This window comes from Carassius auratus, chromosome 47 (genome assembly GCF_003368295.1).
Source record: "Carassius auratus strain Wakin chromosome 47, ASM336829v1, whole genome shotgun sequence".
Classification (NCBI taxonomy): domain Eukaryota; kingdom Metazoa; phylum Chordata; class Actinopteri; order Cypriniformes; family Cyprinidae; genus Carassius; species Carassius auratus.
The window spans coordinates 13,248,892-13,276,283 of NC_039289.1; the positions used below are offsets into that span (position 1 = coordinate 13,248,892).

At 36.3% G+C, this 27,392-nt stretch overlaps 1 protein-coding gene across 3 annotated transcripts in view; it reads left to right on the forward strand.

Moving 5' to 3' along the window:
• LOC113065154 (metabotropic glutamate receptor 7) overlaps positions 1 to 27,392 on the forward strand; it is a 168,673-nt gene that overhangs the window by 19,079 nt on the left and 122,202 nt on the right. For all 3 annotated transcript variants that reach the window (XM_026236376.1, XM_026236375.1, XM_026236377.1), the window contains exon 2: positions 24,896 to 25,112. In XM_026236376.1, the coding sequence (XP_026092161.1) occupies positions 24,896 to 25,112 (217 nt within the window). The remainder of the gene's footprint in view (positions 1 to 24,895; positions 25,113 to 27,392) is intronic.

Below are 27,392 nucleotides of genomic sequence, written 5' to 3' on the forward strand. Positions count from 1 at the left end.
AAGTGGATTTTAATAGCTTCTGGGACTAGTAGCCTAAGGCCGTTCTGTCCCTTGTTTCCCCAAGTTCCTGGTCGGGGTCAGTCAGTCAAGCGAAATCTCTCCTTGGCTTGGCTACCGATGTTCTACTTGGCATTTGCAATGACGATACAGTGTCATTGAACTAAGAATTTATACAACGTAGGACTTAGGTGTATGTAGGACACAATATACCAGCAAAGTCCGAAGAAAGTCATGGAAGTTGTCCAACTATAACAAAAACATTATTAATTTCAAATGAACATCCGAACCCTTCATGCCGGAGCACAGTATCTCTTAAAAATATTATATTAAATTGTGCTGGTTTGGTACTCCACAAATACTCTCAAAGAATCAACCCTGGATCAAGTTTTAATCTAAAGCAAACCTTAAAACCCTTTTTTTTTACAGCTCTTTATTTCGTCATTTTTTATATTATTTACTTTTTTGTACTTTTTTTGTAATTATTATTATTTTTTATTTTTTACCCTTTAAACTGGTTACTCACCATGAACATAGCCAAGGAAGCCCACATTGTGGTAAACACCAACCAAAAATGAGCGTCTTACAAAGACGCTCATTTTTGTTGTGGAAAATTATATTTTGTAAATTACGACAAATTGACAACAAATTGCGTTACGTACTAAAAAAGACAGAATCTTTTTTCCCCTTCTTTTTTGTTGACTGTTGCACACTACTGCAGGCACTTCAATTACTTCATAGTATTTCTCTACATCTGAAGCTTTTGAAAATTTTGTTCGCAAACAATCTCACAAACATAACAATTTGAAGGTTCTTATTATACTCTATGATCATTTTTTACACCGTTTTGCAGAGCAAAGTCAAAAGAGCCAGAACATATGGATAAGTGACGGAATGTATGACTTGTTTTGAAACAAATCAATTGTACAAGTTGTTAAAAAAAATATTAAATTATTATTGTATTTTTTTAGTTATTATATAGATATGCGTTTTATGATTTCTCATTGTGGCAATTTACATGCTCTGACATACTGTATACTAATGAAACTATAGATAACACACTGCTGTTATTACTGTTTTTCTGATTGCTCATTATTGCCCTCTAGCTTACTGGAGACTGATCAATCATAGCATCCTTGACTATTCATATCAATTGTCACTAGTTAGGAAAGGAGTTCGTAAAAATCAGCCAATCTGCAGCTGTTTGTCGCATACTAGTCACAGAATTACAGTGTGCACTTGAAATTGAGCAGGGCCCTTCTCATCTTGCTGGAGTCTATCATAACATCCTCTCTTGTTGTAACTCAATTAATCTACTACTCAGTTTTTATTTCCTGTCCTCAAAATCCTTGAAGTAACAGACTTGTAAATATGCCATTGTAAATGTTTCACATTGTGATAATTGATCTACAGCCTTATTGTGACCTTTTTGAAAAAATGCCAGGAATTTCTCTGCTTTTTACAACATTTGCCAACAGACCCAGCACTTTCTACTTTCTACTGTTTATTTAATTTTTTTTGGATGACTCCATTTATGCAAACTCTGACTTATAATTTGTGACATTTTAAAATGAGTCTTTCTACAAACACAAACCTTGCACTTTTCATCTCTCCATATTTTTTTTGTATATAAATCACCTGCCCTTTTCTTCATTTTTCATGCATTAGTTATTTATTCACACATCCTGGCATTACAAGAAAACAATTACTTTGATCATCTCTCCATTCTTTTGTCATATTATTCGGTGCCATTTCTTTCATGAATCAATTATGGATCGACATCTGTTTTGTAGACTGTTAGATAGTTCTAGTCTGGTCTGATTGTTGTCACGAAGTCTCCTTTGAGGGTTTTGAGTCAGAAATTAGGGCTAAATGACGATCTAACGTCTGAATACACGCATTGGAAAAGTCAGACTGAAGTCAGATATTCCCTACAGAGTTACTTGTTCAGAACATTCACTTCCCAAGTCAGCATTCATAACTGTCTGCATTTCCAATAAATGAACAAAGTTTTCCGACTAGAAATCTCAATGGATTGAACTGTTTCTGCGTTATTCATGTGCAGAGCTGTTGTGTAATGTTCATATACCAGGCAACATGAAACACATGCATATATGTATGCGGATTTATAGATCACTTTAATTTCACACAGAGAAACAGTCGATCCAGGAGATAGACAAATTTGGGTTCTCAGTGTGGAAAGTGCTCTGCACTTCATGGAAATTACACCAAGAGAGGATTTTCCCCAAGTGATGCTTCATATTCTTGTGATGCACATCAAAATGTGTAAAGCAGATTCCACCATCAAATTTGGATGGCCTGTTCTGCCTACTGTGGCATGATATTATGTAAAAGTGTATGCAGACTTCAGAATAACACATTTGTGAAAGTTGTTTGAGTGCTTTGGTCCCCAAAGCATTCATGCGTATAAATGCGACTCAAAAAGTCACTCTTTTTTTTTTTTCCCCAGCTCCTAACAACCTTCCAATCCAACAGTGATAATGTCTAGACATGGTTAATTATCTTTTAGAAAACGAGAGAAAATGCAGTTTGAACATTCTACTAAACATCTCACTGGGAAATCGCATGGCTTTGTAAAGCTGTGTAAAGGATAATAGATTTTTATTTTTTGATGAACTAGTTCTTCTGTTGATACCACTCATTAAAAAAAAACATCTAATTTTGTCACAGAAAAATTGCTAAATGACTTGACAACCGCCTTAGCAGACATGACATTTTAAATATTACTATCAACAAAGACTATAACAATCACATGTCTAAATAGACAGCCAACATAGCAATTTAGCCGTGACAGGCCGTTTATTTACTCTTATCACTACTGTGTCCTTTAACGAAAACCTCAAATTTGTGTCGGGTGCCTTTAATTTTCTTTAAGACGCCGATATTTTTTTTCGTGTGTAACTTTGTAATTGCTTGTCACTCGTTTTCTCGCCTGCATCTTGACATGTTGTGTGATTCGGAATTAGGAGAATGATGCTTTTTGTGCTTGTTAGTTTGCTCAGCAGCTAATTGGAATGTCACATCTTGTGTTGTGTTACAAGATTGGACTCTTGTGCCACTTTTGATTTAACCGATGGCTGACGTGCCATGCTGGTTGATGGCAAATAGGGGGTATTCAGCGCTAAAAAAGAAAGAGGAACAGTCGCCAGTGGTGGAAAAAGAGCATAAAGGCGGAATCATTGACCTATTTGTGCTGCTCCTTTTGCTCCTGTAATTAATAGTTGTGTGAAATGGCATTCACAACCCATTTTACCTCTGTAATGTGATGCATTTCTTGAAACAGTGAAAAGTGAAACAGGATGTTCAACAAGAAAAGAAAAAAAGAAAAATGTAGGACAGGACATGTTCCATCAGGAATAGATTGGATTGTGTAAACGGGTACCATAATGAAGCCAGGTGGCTAAATGAAGTTGAAAAATAAGAGAAACAGGTCACAAGAAACGCATCTGAAATGCACACTGATTTTTTATTAATATGTACATATTTTTATGTAGTTACATCTATACAATATTTTACATTAAACCACTCCATTATTTTGAAACCCACATGGAACCTAACCTGGTTGGCTGGTTTTAGTTGGTTTATGTTAAGGTGGTTTAAAGCCTTCAAGCCTGGTCATAGCTGGTCTACAGGGTGGTTTTATAAGGGTTTTGACCACAGCTGTAGCTGGTCAGGCTGCAAGATTATCAGGATGTTAACAAGTTGTTAGCTTAGCAATGTGCTGACGTGTTGCTTCACTTACAAAAATAACCATGGTTTTATTATAGTAAAAGTGCAGTAACCATGTTTTTTGGCATATTGATTACCATTTGTATAACCACTCTTCTACTACAAATACCATGACTAGTGTAGCAAAACCATGGATACTTTGTGGTATTTTTGTAGTAAAACCATGGTTATTCTTTGTAAGGGTTAGCAACATATTAATTATGTTGAAGTCCATAGTCCTATCTCCAAGTCAGTTGTTTGTTACAAAATTACACTTTAAAGCTGGGAACACAGTAGCCTAAAAAAAAAGAAAAAAAAAAAAAAATTATCATGAACAAAATACCCAAATAACTATATATACTATATGACTAAATAACTATATAACAAAAAAATAATTTACTGACATGTTGTTAACTAAGCAGTGTAGTAACTAAGCTTTAAAACGTCGTAGCCTGCAGATATGTTGACATGTTGTTAGCTTGACAGTTTGCTAACATGTTGTTAGCTGAACAAAAGGCTAATGTGCTTTATGTTTGGCAACGTGTTAACTTGTTTTTGGCTTACATATTTGGATTACACTGGATTACAAAAAGTTATTTTAGCTAACTTATTGTTATCTTATGAAGGCTTTTCTAACTTGACACGGTCTTAACAACGTACTAATGTGTTGTTAGTTTAGACCTTTGTCAAAATGCAATGGGCTAACATGTTAGTTTGGCAGAATGTTAACACATTAATAGTTAAGGGATGTAATATTGCTAATATTCTTATCAGTGTGCTAACATGCTGCTATCTCAACAACATGCTAATGTGTTGTTAGCTTGTCAACATGTTGTTATTTTGGGAAAAACAAGCATTGCTAGCTGACGAATGTGGTCATTTTTTTTCTTTTTGTTTACAAGGCATGTACTTCCATATGCTTCAGTTATTCTTTGATAGAGAGCTGTAGTGGAACTTCAATCCCGACAAGAAGCAATGTGTGCAGCTAACCTCAATTTTAAACAAACCCCTGGCAGACGGTGTGTATGAGCCCTGAGATGTACCAAAAGTCTGGCAGGTTCATCCATCCTCAGCCTGAAGCAAAATTAATTCGGTTCTGATGATGTCAGAGCCGCATCAACTCTTTGTGCCTCTTCACACTCTTAGCCTGAAAGAAAGCATTTCTCTTATATCAAATAGTAATGTTGAAATGTGCTGCATTTCATCTCTTCATACAGTGTAATATATATATATTTTTCAAGGTCTCCATGGCCTCCTTTCATATTTAGCATGGCTCTGGGGAATTGCAGTGTTGTGTCAAAGTTAACATTTTCTAACATTTGTGGTGTTATTCCCAGTCAATGTATCTAGAAATTCTTAAAATAATACTCTACTTAAGAATCAAAATGAAGATAATTAAGATAATGAAATTTGTTTTACAGAGAACATCAATTAATGATTCATTTTAGATTCATTTCTAACCCCACTGACTTAATTACTCTTTTCCCTGAAGACGCAAGGGAAAAAAATACTGAGCTCCAGCCCCAGAGCTCCCTCGTCTGCTCCAGGCCCCGAAATATAACAACTCTTATTCCAAAGACCAATAATTTCCATACTACCCAGCACAAGTTCACCAACTTTATCTTTAACTTTTGACCCACCATTAAGCATTAACCTAATTGCACTCGAATCAATGAATGCATTACTGAGTGAATACGTAGCAATTACACCTCAATTACTCAAGAAGCCAGTTTCCATCTGCGTATAGTGATGGACACATCTTTAATTAGTACAAATGGAGACCTAATTTGGTGTGTGACCTGTAGCCGAAATCTCTATCCATGTTGTTTGCTGCCAGAATGTGTGCAACTCTTTTCCCGACAGCGGGGAGTGATCAACAGCTTCAAAGATTTCCCGAAATAATGTATAATTACTCATCAGTCTCGAGAACTTCTAACCAAACTAAAATGAACAAAATTAATGCCGTTCATTAATGTTTGTATTAAATATTTAGTTGATTTGTATTTATTTATTATTATATTTTATATATATTTTTCATTAACCCTGCATTGGACTTTCACTGTATGGGGAAAAAAAGTTCGAAACTACTTTAGTGGGTGAGTAAATAATGATAGAAATTGCTATTTTTGGGTCAACTGCCTGAAATTTCGTCCACTTTTTTGGTTTGTTTAACTCATTTAAATGTTAGCTGTTGTCGTGTAGCTACGTGATACCAAATGTTTCACACGGCCTTATCTCATGGAACATGGCTGTTTCATACAGTTGGCCTTTTGAAAGACATGGATCTTACCATAATGTAAAACGTGACATTTGAACCGCGTTTGAAATTCAAGATGGCGTCTCAGCTCACACGCACTACAGTGAAAGGCCTTGAACCACATGCTATTCTAGAAGGAAAAACTGTGCTCATAGCCTGGGTCCATGACATTTTCAGAGTGTGTGTAATGAGCTCATTACAGCTCTGAGACTTGAAGGAACACGAGCGCTTGAGTCTGGGACATCTGCGTAACCTTGAAGTCCTCAAATGAGGTGAGCTGAGAAAGAAGCTGTCACAGCGCTCTGGATTCTCATTGTGGTTCTACCTTTCGGCGTCTGACATATTTCCCTACAAAGCGGATCTTGTATTTGGCCTTTAACTGAGTCGTCTCTTTTTCTGAACAAATTACAGGGATGAAGGTTTTGACTGCCGTTCATTAAAACAAGGCTCTGAAGGAAAATCAAAAAGAAGAATACTAGAGGATTTGTGTTGCGGATGTGTTTCCCCTCAGCCGTCATTGTCGAGAAACACTGTCGGGTTTTAAAATTAGTTCGGCAGCAGCTTGTGAGGTTCTCCTGCTGCCGAAAAAAGAAAGATGACTTGTAAGTGTTGAGGATCTTACCTTTTGAAAGATGTCATTGGGAGGTGAAGTCGCACCAATTCCAAAGAAACCGTGGAGCTGTGAAAAATAAATAAGTGCCGGAGACAGCTGCTCCAAAGCTTTCTAAAGATACAGAGCCAGGCTAAATATCGTGGTTAATGTTTACATCAACTAGTCTATGCTACTTGCTCAAACTGTCATCGCTTTCATTATGGTTCATTGTTAGTCCCCATTCCTAACCTTGAGTATGAGCAGTAGTGATGCTTTTCTTAGCAAGCCCCACTAATTATGTTATATTTCATGAGCTTGCATATCAGGACAATAGCCTGGGTTATGCCTCGTCTGTTTTGTCAGCAACACTGACTAATTGTGTCTGTGTACAAGCGCAGAAATCTCCTGATCTCTCTAGCCATGCTGGCGCAATCATTATCAGCTGATGTTCATATTCTAAAGCTCTGCTGTGATAATGAGCTAAAAATAGCACGCTATACAGTACATACCGCGAGGCGTTTCAGTGCAGCTGTTTACAAGGAAACCCTATGGTCTCATTTTATCTTCACAGATTTTGCAGCACGAAGGCCAGGATCAACCAACAGCATCGCAGCGAGAATGCAAACATTAGGAGATTTTACTTTTAAAGTGTGTTGTTGAGTCGATGCAGCAGCGCTGTGCACTGATCCCTAAGCAGGAAACGTAGCAGTGGAGAAGGCCAATGCAATTCTGCCAGAGGGAGTTGAGCTCTAAAAACACACAGCTCTTCGTATGGAAAGAAGGAGAAACTGAGGAGGGGAAACAAATACTGAGGAAAACAAAGAGAGGTTCCATGTGAAATGTGGGATCCAAACAGATGCTGGTGTAAAGACTGAGTAGAAATGGCAGCTTTTAGATGATTTATAAGCTATTGGATGTGTATCAGTGCTCACATGTCAGAGGTGGGAGGTATAGGCAAAAGATTCAATATATTACATCTCTACCATCACACAGTATATGCCTTCATATATAAATAATATCTATTGATTTTAAAACTATGAACTTGTTTCTGAATGACAACAGTAGTGTCTTCATTAGGAATGAATGTACTGTGAAAGTAAAGAAAAAAATTATATATATATATATATATATATATATATATATATATATATATTAGGGCTGGGCAAGTTAACGCGTTTTTATCGCGTTAACGCATTAATTAATTAACGCCGACAATTAGTTTATCGCGCGTTAACATACTTTTTATTTTGAAAGTCCGTTGCTCACTGCGTTTCAGTACAAATAGCTAGACTGTAATAAAACAACCGAATACAACACAAACCATGGGTCACAGGAGGGGTGGGATGTTTATCAGTAGGCTAGGCTGGCTGCTTGGGATGAGCTACAGCGCAAAACAGAAAATCATGTCCAGAGTCGAATTCCATCTGGTTGGAATGTCTTGTATAAGCGACTCCTTTTGTCTGAGTTCAATTTGTTTTGTTCTAACACTCGCTGCACTGTGCTTAAAATGGCCCACAACCTTTCTTCAATTGGACAGGATATTGTCAAACGCGCTGTTGTGCAGAGATACTATGACAGAACGCTGGAGACTGTGCGCGTCGCAGAGGACGTGTTCAAAAGGCAGATGTCTCGCAGTAGCGATCATATTTCTTGCCCAGCACTAATATATATATATATATATATATATATATATATACATTTGAAACTATGAAAATTGTAGATTCACACTGAAGGCATCATAACTATGAATTAACACATGTGGAATTATATATGGAATTATACACATAACAAAAAAGTGTGAAACAACTGAAAATATGTCATATTGTAGGTTCTTCAAAGTAGCCACCTTTTGCTTTGATTACTGCTTTGCACACTCTTGGCATTCTCTTGATGAGCTTCAAGAGGTAGTCACCTGAAATGGTCTTCCAACAGTCTTGAAGGAGTTCCCCGAGAGATGCTTAGCACTTGTTGGCCCTTTTGCCTTCTGTCTGCGGTCCAGCTCACCCCTAAACCATCTGGATTGGGTTCAGGTCCAGTGACTGTGGAGGCCAGGTCATCTGGCGCAGCACCCCATCACTCTCCTTCTTGCTCAAATAGCCCTTGATGCCTTCAGTGTGACTCTACAATTTTCATAGTCATGAAAATAAAGAAAACTCTTCGAATGAGAAGGTGTGTCCAACTTTTGGTCTGTACTGAATATAAATATATATAGAAAGCACCCTTCTGAAAGCTAAAATGATCTTTAGGGCACGCTGTGGTCTCATGGATATGCACACACAGTGGCTATTGTAAGTCCACAAAACCACAAGTTCACATTAAATGTGCCATTTGAAACACTAGAAACTTTAAGGTAGGTTTGTTGGGTTAAACTCTGCAGGTAACTAGCCCTCTAGGAGGAAGATCGGCCACCCCTGACATAGCTTTATTTAGCACTAAATATCCCCACTGAGATCCAAACACAAGATTCACTGCTTTGTCGTAAGACACCTGAACAGGCAAAAGAAGAAAAAAAAAATAATATATATATATATATATGCATATGCATATGCAAGCCTATGTGTTTTAAATTGTTCTCAATTGGTGGGTTGTGACCTATGTGGTCATGGACAGCAATACTGAAACAAAGCTAAATGTATTTAGCATTGTATTGGTGCATAATATTGGTGCCCAATCCTGTTCTTAAGGATCTACTTTCCAGTAGAGTTCAGCTCCTACTGTGCCCCAGCACACCTGTTCGTAACTTTCAAGTGTTCCTGAAGATTTTAATAAGCAGATTCGGGTTTTTTTGATTAGTGTTGGAGCTGAACTTAGCAGGTAAGTATATTTCCAGGAGCAGAAGATGGGTGTGTAGTTAGCAGAGTTTAGCTCAAACTACAATTAACCACTACTGAACAATCTAATCAAGGTTTTCTTGCATATCACTAGACTCCCAGGCTGGTGTGTTGAAGCTAAACTCAGGAAAGTGGCCCTCCAGGAATAGTATAACAACTAGGCTTATCAACTTAAGCAAACACTTCTAGCTTTTGTTGTTGACTTCAAAGGTTGTCTCAAACCCGCATTTTTCCACAAACTCAACTGCCACTTTGTGAAAGCTAGTCTAGCATGCTGAGATGTAATGACTCTGCCATGTATTCTAATCTGCAAGAACCCATACCCAAAACTTGAGAATGCTGTTTTTTATAACTTCTCCGATGGCTGTAATCACCAGGTTGGCGGAGGTTAGTTTATTACACACATTGATATAACCCTAGCCATGTGTTTTTCTTGTTTCTTTTCCTCAGTATTGCTGGCAGTACTGGAATTCTACATCAATCCTGCACAGGTCTCCCAGTCACATAATATGGCATTTCAGAAGCACATTTACATTCAGATGAGGCCCTACTTATACAGCACATCAATATCCAGCCCTTATGAAATTTATTGGCTGTCCTCTTGCTAGATCAAATGCATGTAGCAGCTCAGAGTGTGACTTTGGATTGCCAGACATAGTGGCAAAAGTCAAATCAAAGGGACCTCACCGATCCAAGGCTCCAAGAGTATCTTTCCCCAAGTAATGATGCACTTATGTAAGCCTTTAATACAAGTACTTTGGGCAGAATCCTAATGTTATCTTGCAAATTATGCTATTTAGTGGTAGTACAAACAAACCAGAGCGAAAAAAGAGTTATGTGATCATTGACAAATTGAACATACAAGTTAAAGAAACTGTTTGGTGGTTATAAACAAAGGGCTAGCAAACAGATTGTTATTCACCACAAGCTAAAAAAGAAGAAGCTAACGTCACTTATCTTCTGCTTAGCGGTTCTCTGTTAGCTCTCTTGTTTGCGGAGCATGGCTCATTAGTTTAATGACGGCTACACAGATGGTGACTTCACCCCCTGGGGGTCAGAGCATGTTTTCTTCTCTGCCAGTGACCTGGCATCCAGGACCAAGCCCCCAGCCACCAACATTATAAAACGCTATTATCGGCAATGACTTATACATACAGATTGACTGCTCCCACAATTAACCAATAATACACCATGGTATAACCCAGTTACTATAGAAGCTAGTTTTAGAAGAGTCTTTGACATTAAAAGAAAATTTTGGTACATGCTTTTATTTTGCAAATGTATAATGATTATTTTTATTTTTTTAGTATTGTTATTGTTCAAAATGTGTCAAATAAATGTGGATTGTGTGTGTATATATATATATATATATATATATATATATATATCTGACTAGATATTTATAGCTTATTTTGGTATGTTGGTACTTTGGTATTTTAGTACTTTATTTTAGATATTTGTTTTCTTAAAATAATAATAATAATAATAATAATAATAATATTTTTTTTTTTCATAATTCATGAAAAAAAACTGTCATGGTACAAAGCAAATAGACTAATGGTCTTGAAAAAAAAAAAAAAAAAAAAAAAAATATATATATATATATATATATGTGTGTGTAGGAAAAACTATGATATTGTCTTTATTTACTTATTTATTTGTTCAATTAAGAGCTAAACATCCAGGTTGGTTGTAGAATTAGTGCAAACTATACATCATTATGTTTCACCTCAACATGTTGCCAAGTCTGAATAGTTTAACTCTAAAAACTGAATAAACTTTTGGGGCTGTGGAATGGGTGTCTATGTGAATAACTGACTAAATGAATTCACTTCACTTACTATAATGACTTCAGGGACCCAATGTGGGTTCAGTCAGTCACACTGCATGTGCCAGGTTGCAATGCATTATTAATGTCAACATAGTATGTTATACTATTAAGATCATAGCAATTCATTTGGAAATACATTTAATAAAAAGTTACAAGAGTCATTTACCAGACGGTGTAAGGTGCAAACTTAAACATGAGGTTAAAGAGGAGGTTGGTTGAGTATTTAACCTTTGAGAACTGCAAATGTGTGGGTCAAATGCTCCAGATTTGTGTAATACACCGTAATGACCCAAACGCTACAGTCCATTTACTCAATCTAGATGCGCTTTGCTGCACAACAACATAGCAACACACAAAATTCCAGGTTACTACATCGACTTTAAGCCTGAAGCTACAGGACTATGTGGATATACTGAGCATCAGTAATTCGTACATCGCTATGCCTCGTAGCCCTAATGTTCCCCTCAGGGTCTGTTGGGAAGGGACTGTGTTTGTTTGTCTTATCTTTTTCCATGCAACACCATTTTGAGGGAGTGCAGGCAGTGATAATCTCTTTACTGCGGGGCTATTATGAAATCATATCATTTCATCAATAACATGTCGGTCATGCCGGGGTTGCTGCCATTCGTGCCTTCAGATGGAATAAGCAGATGCAGATAATATTCATACTGTGCACTATTCAGATCTTTATTTATATTTTCAGCCTAATTTTGTTTCAGTGGATTGGCAGGGAGAGCCATAAACAATACAACTAGCAAGAGACCAAATATGCAGCACTTCTGGGTACAAAGTGCAAGAAAATGCCACTATGCTGATCTATTGTTGATTCAACCACACAGAATAAATTATAGGACAGAACATAAATCTTTGTATACAGGTGCACTCCATTTTGTTTGTCATTTACTGATGGAACAGATTTTCATTTTGGAGTGTGATGGCATGCTGTGTCTGTCTTAAAATACACTGCTATGACTACAGTTCGTTCTCAGCGGTCAACAGCATCCTGCACTCCTCGTGGTTCAATGATGGCAGAAGAATTCCTGGCAGGACGTCTGTCCTTCTCATTCCTCGCGGTCTCATAGAGCCACTCCTTTTCTCTGTATATCTCTCCATCATGTCACACATTTGAGGTGTGAGGTTCTGCTTCCAGAATGTGCTCTACAGGAAAATACGGTTTTTGCATGGCTAGTTTGAGTAAGTAGTATGTGTTTGATGAATTGTGATGCAGGCAGGCATCTCAGCAGTCTCTGGCTAACAACCACTGAATGTGTCATGTGGCTGTTGGCAGGAGGTTCCGGAATCATCTGGCATTGGTTAGCCGAGCATCATCATATTGGAAACAATGCTTGGTTCTTTTATTAGAATAAGCAGTTCAAGTTTAATCATAAAGAAAACCTGTCCAGGTCTGTATAACTTCATGCTGAGTCTTTTGAAGCACTGATGTTTGTGCTAGACAACTAGTACTAGTAACGCCAGTTATTTATTGACACTAGTGCTGTAGTAGTAGTCATGCGAGACAAATAAACTTGTACTTATACTGCACAAATGCAATTTCTAGAATAATACTGAATCTAGTGATGTTCTATTCTTAATATGTTCTATTCTTATCTGAGCACAGTACTAGCATTAGTGCTAGACAGCTATACTGGTACTAGTATTGCACTAACGCTAGTGCTAGAATAATATACTGACACTAGTGCTGTACTAATACTAGTGCTAGATCAGTATAATAATACTTCTACTAGGGTAATAATGCTATACTACTGTATGTTTACTGATACTGTACTAATATTAGTACAAGACAACAATGATACTTCTATACTAATCCTAGTATGGTAATAATACTAGTGTTATACTCCTATGCTTATACTAGCTACTGCTGTAATGCTAGTATAATGCAGCTGCTGATGCTAATACTGTACTAATTCTAGTGTTAGATCATTATAATGGTTATTTATGCTAATAGTAGTAGCACAATAATGCAATTGATGGACTACTATATTTTTACTAGCATAACTAATAATAGTGCAAGACAAGTATAATGATACTAGCACTGCAATAGCGCTAGATCAATATATTCATTAATTATGCTATAGTAGGGTGATCATATCTGTGCTATACTACTTTACTGATTCTAATACTGCACTATTGTTAGTACTAGAATATTATACTAATACTAGCACTGTACTAATACTATTGTTATATCACTATACTGATACCTCTACTAATGCTAGTAAGGTAATAATACTAGTTTCACACTACTATACCTATTCAGTCCTATGACTTTGTAATGATGCTAGTACTGATAGTAGTCTTATACTAATGTACTGGTACTAATACAAATGGTAGTGCTCTAAAATAATACTATAAATAAATAAAGTATTATTATTGTCATTCACAATTCATAAACAATCATTCATCAAGTCTTAATAATAATTCTGTTTATTAAACATGTAATTCCCTTTATTTAATATATATATATATATATATATATATATATATATATATATATTATTATTATTTTTTTTATTTTTTTTTATTTTTATTTTTTTTCTAGATAGCCTTTGTGTGATTCAACCTTAAAATATTTCATCTTTATAATATCGTCGTAATTAGCAATAGGGTGGAAAATGTATTTGAAATAAACTGTTTTACCGACTTCATCTGTATTTAAACTCACAAACAGGACATTAAATTGAAATAAAACGAAATGCCTTCTGCATCAAAGTCATTCACAGTCTGTTGAGAACATGCAGGCTCAGTAATTAGCTTGAGCTGGAAAAGATATCCCTCTCCGGAGTTTTACCACCTACTGCAGCATGGCCGAGCTCAGTGACAGGACCAGCTGTCTCCTTCTCCACTGGCAATGGAAATGTGTCCCTCTCAGAGAGAAACAGCCTGTCTGTTATCAAAGTTTTGCCCTCCATCGGATTCAGACTTTTAATTTAGCAGTGCTACTTAACAGTCACTGCACAGTACATCTTAACATAAATGTAAAAAAAAACTGTCTGTCTGGAGTGCTATATTGCATCATGACACAAACAGACTAATGCTACCCTGAAGAGGACAGTTTTCCATTGTTTATCATGATGGACATAGTCTCTGAACTTTTGATCACCCCTTGTATGTTTGGATAGTATGAATAGTGTACCTTGTAAGCGAGCGCAGCTCACCTGTGCGTAACAGACTGTACTCTGAAATAACTTTATCCCATCCTTCATCTCTGGATGTGGAATAGTCCATTATAACATCTTTTAGGACACTGACCCAACCTGTCCTCCAAACAATACGCTTCTATAGGTCGTTTGTCCAAATCCATGAAATACGACCCATCAGAGCATATATACTACAATGGTGCCCCTATCGGCAAAAGGTCATTTTTATAATAATGTTTTGTACTTTTTTATTTGCTCTCTGATTTGCATTTCGTGTAGCTAAGTTGGTAGATTATTGCGTTATACCTTGATATGTAGTCATGCTATCATGGGTTCGATCCCAGGGAACGGACGTGCATGAAAATGTATATGCTCAATAAATCATAATTTAGCATGATTTCTGTGAGGGTTAGGTTTAGGGGTGGGGTTAGGTTTCGTCATTCGAATACGCCAACTAGTAAAATATGTATGAATTACTGTGAGATCTGTGTAAAAAGTCCACAAATTGCATTTACTGTAAATTAAGGATGCACCGGTTGACCGGCCATAAATGGGAACCGGCTGGTTTTTGCTTAAAATACGCGATCGGCAATCGGCCGGTTTTTGGTCTTTTCTCAGCCGATTTTTCCGGAAGTGCGCTCGCGTGCACAGACTACATTATAATCGTTCGCTACGTCATTTGTGTGGAAGAGTATTTCGAAATCTGTGCGCAGGACACAGGCAGCCGATCAGTACTGGAAATGCAGAGTTTCATGTCTGAGGCACAGATAGCAGGAAGCGATCAGCCGTTGGTGTACTTACGCACAAATAAGAGCCTTTCCTGCGCACTGAAGCTCCACGAGCATATACTGTAATGGTCCGCGCCCTGAACATGAGTAGACCGTGAATAGATGTTCAGATCAGCTTCTCACATGTTGGATGAGAAACGAAACGGACTAAACTGTGACAAAACTGAATTTTTTTATTTATTTATTTATTTTTTATTATTAGAACTTGCATACACGTTTGAAACGCCACAAATAAACGTCAATTCTGCATTAGGATGATTATTTTTATTTGATTTAAAAATTGATTTTAAAAAAATCACCTGCTGTATCACACTGAAATTCATCCAATTAAACATTTTAGGGTAATGATTCACATCTATATTTTTTTTTTTACTTGAGACAAAGTTATTTATTTTTCATTGGCTCAAGTAAAAAAAAATATAGATATGAATCATTACCCTATATATATTTTTTTTAATTGGATGAATGAAACACTTTGCATCTTTGATTTATTTGCACCAACATTATTTGATTTTAACATTTTGGAAAATGTATTTATATAGCATACTTTTATTTAGTCTCACTGGTAAAGACCTTTTTTTATTTAAAACCAATTTTAAAAACTAAAATACTGAATGCTGATTAAGAAACATCTTATTAAATGTGTGTTGATTGTGGTGTTTGGATTGTAGAATACAGTTATTGTGTTTAATTTCATATGGTTACAGTTAATCTTTTATTTAAGGCCAGTTCTCTGTAGTTTCAACCCAATTCAAAAACAAAATATAAATGCTGATGTCTGTACCATCTATGTTTGTATTGAAAGTAGGCTACTTACTGTGCAGTTACTGCTGTTAATTTCAGATGGTTACAGTTATTGTTTTCAATAACCAAACGCAAGTTTGGCCTATTAAATACCAAATATCTTGTTTATGCACACTTTCCTTCTTTCTTGTTTGTTGCTTAAAAAAAATAAAAAAAATAAAAAAAATCGGAAATCGGTATCGGAAACGGCCAGTTTGCTTGTAAAATATTGGTATCGGAATCGGCCATGAAAAATCATGATCGGTGCATCCCTAATTTAAATACACGTGCGTTTTGATTGGTAATTAAGTTATACGTCATTTCATGACGGCAGACGCAACGCGATACTTTCATTATTTTTACACCCGCTATAGGCCGCTTAACTTTATAACGTTAATATAGGTCGTAATAAGGTGCTTGCACAAACGATCTATATGGTCGTTTTTTGTTGAAGGACATGCTCCACTGACCTCACCACGATTGAGTAGACTGAGAAGAGCCAGATCATCTAAAAAAGTGAGAAGCTTCAGACTGCGTAGTTTTCTTGTGCTCCGCAGTAAATTGTTTTTACATACAACTTATTTTTCTGAAATTCCTGAATACAGCCCAGTGTGAAATCCGACGGGTTTTCCCAGATCGCATGACATACAGTATATACAATGATTTGATATGTATAGCATTTTTATGTAAATAATCTGTTAAATAAATGTAATTTAACTGTGTCCATAATAGAGTGGGGGAACTATGATGTCACTTTGTAGGCAAATCGCCTGTTAGCGTGACACTGGTTCCCTCGACAAAAATGGCTATAAGATTTTTTTCATAAGCTTTTTTTTTTTTTTTTTTTTTTTTGTGGGCAGCCGTTTATGCTGCGGTGCCCAGGGAGCAGTTGGGGGTTCGGTGCCATGCTTAAGAGCTCCTCAGTCGTGGTATTGCAACCTTAGGGTTATGAGTTAAAATCTCTAACCAGTAGGCCATCGACCAACACTATAAAATGTGGGAAGCAATTAATTGGTTATTCTACGATTAATTGTATAACGCATTATACTACAACTGGAAAACACTGTAAATTGCTGAACTGTTCAGCTTAATGACGCTTAATGTCTCCGACGGCTCTTTGTTGTCCCAATCATAACTTGTTAGCAACCGTCTTTTTTTGAGAAATGTATCAGTTTAAAGTGGGGTGGGGTGTAACTGGTGTGTTTTGTGCTATAGTATAAAATGTGAAAGTATCTTGAGCCTGTGTGAACCATGCACTGACCTTATTTTAGGGATTTAACCAAGATCCCATAAAAAATAAAAAATAAAATAAAAAATAAACCTTTGACTCTGGGAAGATGGAAGCAGAAGAGCTAAAATGCTGACTTGCTTCTGGGTTTTTGCCTACAAAGTGACATCATTCTTCAACCACTGTATTTTAGTATATTTGCTGTGAACCTAGTTAAATCTGAATTAATCTAAAATATCTATGCCACAAACCTAGTTGATCTAGTGGCAAATATTTACCATTTCATTCAGCTGTTCCAAAATATTGGTATTAATAACAATTGTTATATTATATTATAACAGCATAAGCGTTATGTATTTCTTTGGATATATATGTTTTTTTTAATACATCTGACAGTAATTTGAAGTCCACGTGAACCGGATGTTGCTGTCGACTTTATTTCAGTGAGGTGATGCATATCCAGCTGAAACAGAATATTGAATATAGGGCTTGGTTTTAATTGTGTTAATAGAATTATCTGAAAAAAAGTTAAAATAAAATATAAATATTACATTGGAAACTAAGTTGAATTACTTAAATTTAAATAAAATATTTCTAACACACACACACAGACAAAAAAAAACAATATATATATATATATATATATATATATATATATATATATATATATATATATATATATATATATATATAAAGGAAACTGAAAACGATAACAAATGAAAGCTTATTTTTAATATTAATAAATACTATATTAATACACTAACATAACCATTTGTTAATATTGATCTTTCTGCACATGTATATTTTATTGTTAATAACTTTTATATTATATACACTATAGCTCTATTTTGTCTTTAGACTGTGGAGAAGCATTAATGTAAGATTGTCTTTGTATTTTGTACATGGTTTATATGACGATAACTAATTGACAACTGAAAATTACAACTTTGACTCAAATTTAGCACTGGTATATCTTAAAACAAATAGTAAAAAGACAATGTTTGTATATAATAATAATAATAATTCATGTCTTAAACATTTACAGTAGGTAGTTACTTTCCCTGGCCTGATCTTGCAATGTTTACACTCATTTTGAAGAGGTGTCAATAGGTTTAATCTTACACACTGTAAGATGACAGTAGAACCTACAACACAGTGATCCAATTTCATAGCTGTCCTGTGGGTAAAAGGTTTAGCTTCATCGCATTCACCAGATGAGGCTCAGGTATTGCAGTCACTGGCCTCGTGAGCCCAAATCCATTTATTTATATATATTTTTCACTCAAAAAGGTAAAGACGGACACACCAGCTTTTCCCCAATTCCACAGTCCCTCTTCCCCAGGGAATGACATTCCATTTCAATGGCACACTTCTCTGTTCCAAATTAATTTAACAAATGTAATTTGGTGGATATTGTGTGGCATCTACTATCAACCCACAACTGCAGCTTGAGGCTCATTAGTTTGCATGTCTCTGCAGGCTATCGTTGCAGCACACGCAAGATGAAAGAGTCAATGGTTCTGTTTGAAGCGATGGACTGCACTGCATTCAGATGAGATTTGGGTGCAGAGGACAGTCTATGATAAAATAAACAGGAAATGTTGCATTTAGGACTTCCTGTAAGTGGCAGATTTGAAAAAAAATTGAGAAAATCAACATGAAATTGCATTAAAACCTAGTTCAATTCCTTAAGTTGACACATTTAGGACACCTAATGGCTATATTTACTCAAATCTGACAGCATCAGGTTTGCAATCTAGTCGACGAAATGTGACACTCGATGGAGTTTTGCAGATACTGTTGTAGAATCCCAAAAGCCTTCAAAAGACCTCTCTACACAAACAACTCTAACCTTGATGTTTGTGAGTCTGATGCTTTTCAGGGTCTTTGTAGTTGATGCATGTGTGAGCGTGAGTCTGTTTTGTTGGGGATGGGATGGGCGACTTATTTTAAGCTACGTTGCATTCCTGGTTTACAGACTGCAAAAATAAGGATCAAAACGAACTACCTAGAAATAGAGACATTTGCATGCTCTTGAAATCCCCAGCCGATAAAATATAGAGTAAGCCATACTTACCTGCAGAATAGAACAGGATCTCAATTTGAATAAGTCGGCAAGAGATATTTTAAGCCGTATCCTCTGTTGTTTGTAATGGCGGTGCTCTTTTTAAAAGCTTTGGGATTTAGATGCTCCTCTTGGTGCCGGTGTTCTGTCGATTTGTCCTACGCTGTCAGATTTTCCTTCCACTAAAACAGTGGGTAGTACAATTCGACAACGAAAAAGTTATGCTGCTGTAAAGTTGTGGTTTATTAACGTCTACACCTACCACAACCCTAAACCTACCCTTACAGTACTGCAAATACAGTAATGATGTGTTATATTCGCGGTTGTAGCTAGAAGGGATACAGCTACAGGAAACTAACAATAAATATTATTTTTACCAATTAGATTGCGTTTTTATTAAAGTCTACACCTACCCCAACCCTAAACCTACCCTTACAGTAATGCAGATACATTAAATATCGTTGTTAAGCATGAGAAAAAGGACGCGATATTGATGTGCGCATGCGCAGTAAACCCGGGTAGGATAAAATGTCAGGACACCGGTAAATATTACAGTGCCTGTTTGCATAAGTTTGTTACAAAATGACTATTATAACACCAAACATGGACACAATATAAAGCTTATTTCTTATTCAGCAGTTTCCTATAAATTTTATTAAATGGGCTGCAGTATACAGTTTTGAATAATGGCTTAATTTGTAGTTTTGTTTTTCACAGCCTTTTCCCACTCTCTGTCTCTGACACTTCCTATGTGTCTATACCGGAAGCAACCATGTTGCTGCAGTGCTTGAGGTGGTTTCTAAAGAAAAGTCAAAGCTTAAAGTTTGAGGATTTTCTTCAACAGAACAGTGGGGGAAACCTTTGTATCTATGTGCAATAAAAATAAAAAAATAAAAAAATGGAGTAGCGGGAGGATACTTGGACTTGGAAAGAACTTAGACTCTGACACTTTGAATATTTCAGACAAAACCAAAAAAGTTAAAGTTAAAAATAAATAAGAAACAACATTAACTCAATTGGTTAAATACTACTGTAGGACTCGACTCGGACTCAACAATGTGGGCTTGTGCCCAACATTACCAAAATAAAATACTTAAGTATCTGAGAATCTAATTTCTGGTGTAGAGATAATGTAATTAATCAGGCTACTGTGTCTTTAAGATTTATGTAAGTAAATTACCTATGTTGTAATTTGCAAGCTTCCACTTACAGGATTGTACTGTTCTTACAGTTAGAAAATATCTACACAGTACATATTTACATCAAAAAAGTAAACAAAATGCAGTTTTCCGTGTTGTTGTGTCAAAAAGATTTTAAAATTTGTTACCTTCCCTTGATAATGTATCCTTCGTTTTGATGATGTCAATGAACTGTGACAAATCATGCTTCTTAATTGAAAAAATGAATGTGAAAAATGTTTCATTTTTTAAAAGAATTATATTTTTCTCCTCATGCAGTAGGATCTGAGCGTGTTTGTGTATGGCTCAGCAGTGGTATCAGGATATGGTGTCTAGAGTTTGCTCAGTTTATGCGGTTTTGGTTTCTAGCAGTGGGAATTTTTGATGTTTGAGAGTGGATGCTTGTTTGAGGTTTTGTAGGTTGGTCTGGCTGGAGGCTTTACATGATCCAATTGTCACAAAATGCAAGAACTTAACTGCTGTAGTTAAAAGAAACCAGGATCCAATATAACTACATAACCAGTGTATTATCTTTACTTTAAAAAATAATAAAATAAACAAACTATAACATCTCACAGAAAACCCTAAACTCTGTGCGCAGTGAAAGCAAGTAGTGCAAGTTCTAGCTGCTGTTGTTTAACCAATCAGAAGTCTTTGAGGTCTCAGTCATTTGAAGCGTTTGGGTTTTTCTGACATACATGTACTGTGGCATTGTTGTAGCCTATTGTACTGCAGCCTTTAATTAGGGAAAGATTCATACCTTGCTTGTTGACCTAATTGTTAAGCCTTTTCCCCTGTGGCACCGTTCGATATCCACATCCACAATGGACTCCTTATTACGAGATGTAGGGAGTGAGACACTCTTTCAGTCATTCTCTTGGTGAGACAAATTATTATTCTTTAGGATGTTGTTAAACAATGACAATTTTCTCCAACTTTACTTCCAAATATCTTCATTGGTTTCCCGTGATGTGTAGAATAGACAAATGAAACCACCAGATTAAACAGGAATAATCTACTCCATGACAGTACATTCACATGTGATGAATTATGCCATTCGAGAGGGCTTTGTAGGATTAGCTTCCTGTAAGAGAGTTAGTGCAACAACGTGAACATTAACAAAGGCGGGAAAATAAATTCTTTAGGTGTTCCAGAGCGCCAACTGAATATCTGCTAAGAGCATTCTTTACCTAAATTACTTTCACTGCAGTGATTATTGACATTATGATGTTTCGCTCCCCTCTACTTCACCCTAGGGAATTCCATGCACCATTATCTGTGACACATAAAATATGTCAAGGAATTGAAACCGGGCTGCTATTCTTTCAGTCAACAGTCAGTAGCAGGCTTGGAAGAATGGGCACTTGTAATGAAATCAGTGATTTGCTGCAGCTCTGTGCAGCGGGTCAGAGTGATTAAAATCCGCCGCCACTAAGAACGAGAAAAATGAACTTCACATCAACGGCACTCACCGCATATTAATTTGATTTCCTCAGCTTGACTCATTCTGGGTCCTTGTGTCACATATTAGAACATTAGAGATGCCAGCATGTGGCATGGTAGTTACATCTGTTGGACATTTTAAATTCAAGATTTCTTGACATAGACATTCTTGGCCTTTATAAGCCCAAGCATTTCTCTGTGATTTATATAGTCCTTCTAATTGCAAGTTCAGGCATATGCGGGTAATCCCAAGCTTTTGGTGAGGCCTTTGTATGCCTCAGTCCATTTGGTAGATTCCTTGTGTGAAAGTCTACTGAAATGGGTGGTTGATGCTGTAATTACTTCAGGTGATAGCTCAATGTAAATGGCACGGTCAACAACATGCCATGTGATGTGAACGAACACCATGAGGGTGAACAATGCCATTGTGTGGCAGAAAGCATTTCACTAGAAATAACCATTTACTCACTCCCAAAACCATTTACTTGATCATTCTAACCAGTATAACTTCTAAATTCTCAACATAAAATGAGAAATTCTGAAGAATGTTCTTATTACTCTTTCCATACAGTAAAAGGATATCTCCTGGCATGTAGTAAGCTCCAACAAGAAAAAAAAAAATCCATAAAAGCCGTCAATATGAATTTATTTTGCACTTGGTTGGTTCAGAATTGGTTTGTGTACATTATTCTAGCTAATTATTCCTCACACAAACTTCCGATAAGTTTCAGAAGACTTGAAATATTGTGCACAAATTTACTTTTAAGGTAGTTCAATGTTTTTTTTTTTTTTTTGCCTTATTGGAACTTGACAGCCTTCTGTTGAATGGGAAAGGGGTAAGCATCTGCTTTCTTCAGCCTTCTAATAGTTCTACTTCTATAAGTTCTCAACCACCATAAAAGTTAATGTCTCAAGTTTTGTTCGTGCTTCGTGGAAGATGGAGGTGGAGAAAATGTCACTGGAAATGTCATCCACCATGTCACACATCCAATGCTGTAGCCTCGGTCTACAGTGATTCTCCAGTTCACTCAGGCAGAGGCACTCCAACTCCAATCAATGCCAGGTCAGCCCTTTGTCAAATACCTCATCTGTTTCTTTTTATGAGTGCTGTCAACATACCTGACCTTTCGAGTGGATGCAAAAAATGACCCCCAGCGGTCATAAGGCAGATCTGTTATCCAGAAACTCATCTGTCTTTGGCCCAGGCAGAGGACTCCAGGGTCATGACCGCATTAAGCACTGGCAGGTGAAAAAAAAAAAAAAAAAACCTTCAGGTTGTTTTGAACGCCAAATGTTGACTTACGAGGATGTTTGTTTGGATGTGTGACAACCCTGGAGACCCTGTTTACCAGCTCACAAGGCAGCTATATATAATAATGGTAGCAATACAAAAAATAATATATGGTGAGAGATCCTGCTTGGCTTCTCGTGGCTTGTCCAGGCATTTATTTGAAGAGGCTCCTCTCAACATGCTTCTTTAAATACATAGCAAATTTGTATATGGACTGAGTACTTTCGGAAGGATTTGGTCACAATTTTATTTTTGTGTCGCTTTTTGGAGGGACAATTAAAGCAAAATACATCAGTGCCTACAGTTTCTCAGTCCCAGAATTATCTGATCATCACATTGGTAATCCTGCTTTAGGCGCCAATTTTTACCGTGACAGCAGTAATGCCTTCAGAATGAGAAGGCCACAAGATGCCACAAGATTCTTCTGGCTCTGTTTGTGTGGCTGAATAAAAGACATCCTAACCTGATAAATAGCCTGACTGGACACCTTATTCTTACACTTCCTGAGTTGACACAAGACAGGCCACTGGATTCTGCGAACACAGTATCCACCACCATCAGATCAGTCACCCTGATAGACAAGTTAATGGAGTCCAATAATGGGGCGCCATTTCTAAGCCGAACAGTGTTCATCACGACCCTTCATGTCATCCACACAGACACATAAATACACTGTTGGCAGCTTACAAGAGCTAAAGCTACGATCCAGGGCCTTGATATTATGTGCGTGTCCGAGAAAAAGTGTGAAAGACAAGAAAGATGGAGGAATGAGGAGGGGTGTTGCTTTTGGAACTCTAGGTCTCTCCTCAAGATGATCTCTGTTTTCTCCTGTTCTGGGGCAAGGTGTCTATAGTCAAAGCTTGCTGTGGGTGGATGAAACTCTTTGTGGAAGACATTATTTGACTTGGAACATTTGAATGGCGAGTTATTGCTTCAGGACCTTGACTTGAGTTGAAAGAGGCAACCTGTAATTGCTTTAGTTGGTGATGGTAGTGCAAAAATGTCTTCCATAAGACAAACAAAAACACAATTGTACATATATATTAGTTTTCTGAATGACTCATACTTTTTTTTTTACTATGGAACGTTATTATTAGCTGAACAAAAACTGCATAGTATCAACATTTAATATTTCTTCATTGTTACGCCTTTAGAAAATAAAATTCCTTTAATGCAAGTGACAAACAAACAATTTTAGATGGAACAAGGATTCTGGAAATATTATGATATTTTACCTTTGTTTACAATTACTTTTGAAAATATATTCATAATGCATATTTGCATAAATAATTGTAAACAAATATAATCATAATATTTCTATAATACATGTTATACATATATCACAGTCTATTCAATAAAATTAAGGTTTGAGGGAAAAAAAAAATTAAGACAAATAAATAAATAAATAAAAATCAAGGCAATAGTGTTAAATTAGCTAATTTAAGTAAATATTACTTATATCAATAGAGAGGGAACCAAAGGCAGCACAGTTTCACTGCAAAAACCCACATTAGACCAGCATTCATAATTTGATGTGTCAAAGAGACAGGCAGACGATACAATTGCCTATGAAAGTTTGAGTAATTGACATTCAATTCAGAATCATGGTGGGAAACACTCCATTATTTTCCATTATAAGAGCTGATGGAAATATAAATTAGATACCAACTCAGTTTAAGAACCACAGCGTCAGTCAATCTAACCACCTTATTTTTGTCTGGTTTTAGATTCCGCAGATCAGCTACGCCTCTACCGCTCCAGAGTTGAGCGATGACCGCCGGTACGATTTCTTCTCTCGCGTCGTACCTCCCGATTCCTTCCAGGCGCAGGCCATGGTGGACATAGTGAAACTGATGGGTTGGAATTACGTGTCTACAGTGGCCTCGGAGGGAAGCTATGGCGAGAAAGGAGTCGAGGCATTCATGCAGATTTCCAGAGAAGCAGGTGGGTCGGACAAAACAATAAACAAAAAGTATTTGAGGAGAAAGTCCTGAAAAACTCAAAGCGGTCTCTGCATGAGTAAACAAAATAGTTTATAAGAGACTTATTTTGGTTGTACTAATGACAACCTTTCAGTTTCATCAGTGTTTACAGATTATATTTTTTAAAAGAAGCCTTATTCAATGAGAAATGTTTGGATTGCTTTGTTCATTCTTCTCTGCATACAAAGTTGATTGCTTGAGACAAAACAAGAAGTGCACCTCTCAAATAAATGGATATGTAAACAACACAGTTGTCTGTTAAGGGTGGGGATGTTCTGTCTCTGAGACACTTTTCAGACAAATGTCTTGCAAAACAAAGTGTAATGTGCCCCAAGGAAAGAAAATTAATTACATACGTACATGTCCCTCATTAGTAAGTGAAGCCAATTACTGGAACTTGACTTGTACCTTTTAGGGAACAAATTAGATGGTAAGGTGTAACCTGACATGATGAGTAATTGGGGTTGCATAATGAAGCCTGTGGTATGAAAACAAAATAAACTCAAGATTGTTTCGCAGTTCTTAAGAAAAGTATGAGAAGTATTATAGGGTTGGTTGATTTGTAAGCAAATTGTTTTTTGTGCTTTTTAAAGGGGTCATATGATTCTTTTTTTAAACATCATTATTAAATACTTAAAAATCATTTGGTGTAACAGAACATGTTGACATGCCTTAATGTTAAAAAAAAAACATGATTTTTTTCAAATACTGTACATTATTGTAGGTCCTCTATGCCCAGCCTCTCTCAAACGTGTAATTTTCTACAAAATCCCTCCCTCCGACAAGCACAGTCTGCTCTGATTGGCCAACTAACGCACGCATAGATGCTGTTCCTTGAAACAATTCAACAGATTTGTCAAAATCAGTCAAATTAACAAATTATATATAAAATATAATTGCAATAACATTTTGTTTGTCAAAACTTTAAACAAATAAAGTGTTTTTTTACAGCAGTTAAAAGTTAGTAGCAGTTAACATTTCTTGTAAATCTTAACTTAAACATTAATGTAGTCAAATTAAATATAACATTAACGTACAAATAAAACATTACAACATTAATGTTTTATTAAATAAAGTTTTTCAATTTAAGATTTCGGTACCTTTTTCCATTTTTCTGTCCGCACCTGATATTTTCTCTTTCACGCTGTAGCTCTCTTAGGCACACAACAAATGCTTTCATTGGTTGAGACGCGTGATGACGCTCATCCCAAGCAGCCGCTTTTTTACATTTTTTTGGGCTCCATACTATTCAAATCATGCAAGTTCATTCAAAATCCCTACGTCATTAAATATTTTAATTTTCCTGTGAGATTGGAGGGGAGATTAAGCAATTGATGTTTTGATGTCTTGGCTAAATGTATTGTGTAATTATAAAAAAATAATAAAAAAAAAAAATAAAAAAAATGAGTGTGCCTCAAGTGCTAGAGGGAAGGCTTATGATTTGCTTTGTGAAGTTTTCCAAGGATACTTTGGCTCAGAGGTCAGTATGTTGGCAAAAACAACAGTGCTCAGAGCTGTTTGGCAGGGTGTTTTACTTTATGGCCACAAATTTAGGTGGATAACGAATGTTCTTTTCCTGTACTTTCACTGATAGTGGTTTTGAGTCTCATTCATAGAACACTACAGAAAAAATGTTTGGTAAAGGCTAATCTTATAACATTCTGTACTCATGTCAAATAAGAATTATGAATTAAAAGTCCAAAATTTCATATAGAAAGCTAAGTAACTTAAATCTTATATACCGTAGTAGCAGATCGCATATGGATTCTATCTGGAGTCACATAGCAGACATAACAGCACTCAACAAAATCTGTTAATTGGACTTACAGTCCAATTGAGCAGGGACGTGGGATATATTTCTTCTGTCAGTGCGGTGGAACTCAGATTAGCAACATTTCTCACTTCATACTAAGTCGTTTTTCACTTCTCCTTTGTGCGAGTATTTTTGCAGACTATTTTGAAATTAAACCAAATAAAACACCTACGTCCACACCTACCTTCAGGTAATTGTCATCTTCTTTTTGCATGCCAGATTTGCCAACCACCACGGCATGTTCATAATTTTTTATCTATGAAGCGATTTACAGTCCACTCAGGATTTGAAGAGTGGAGATGGTTATTAATGATCCCAATTTGTGTATTTGATTATCCTGTATGAGTGGCAGTTCATACTGTTTATCACTCTTATTGCTTTGGTGCACAAGTGGCACAGCGCTTATCCTGTGGGGGACGAAGGGAACGC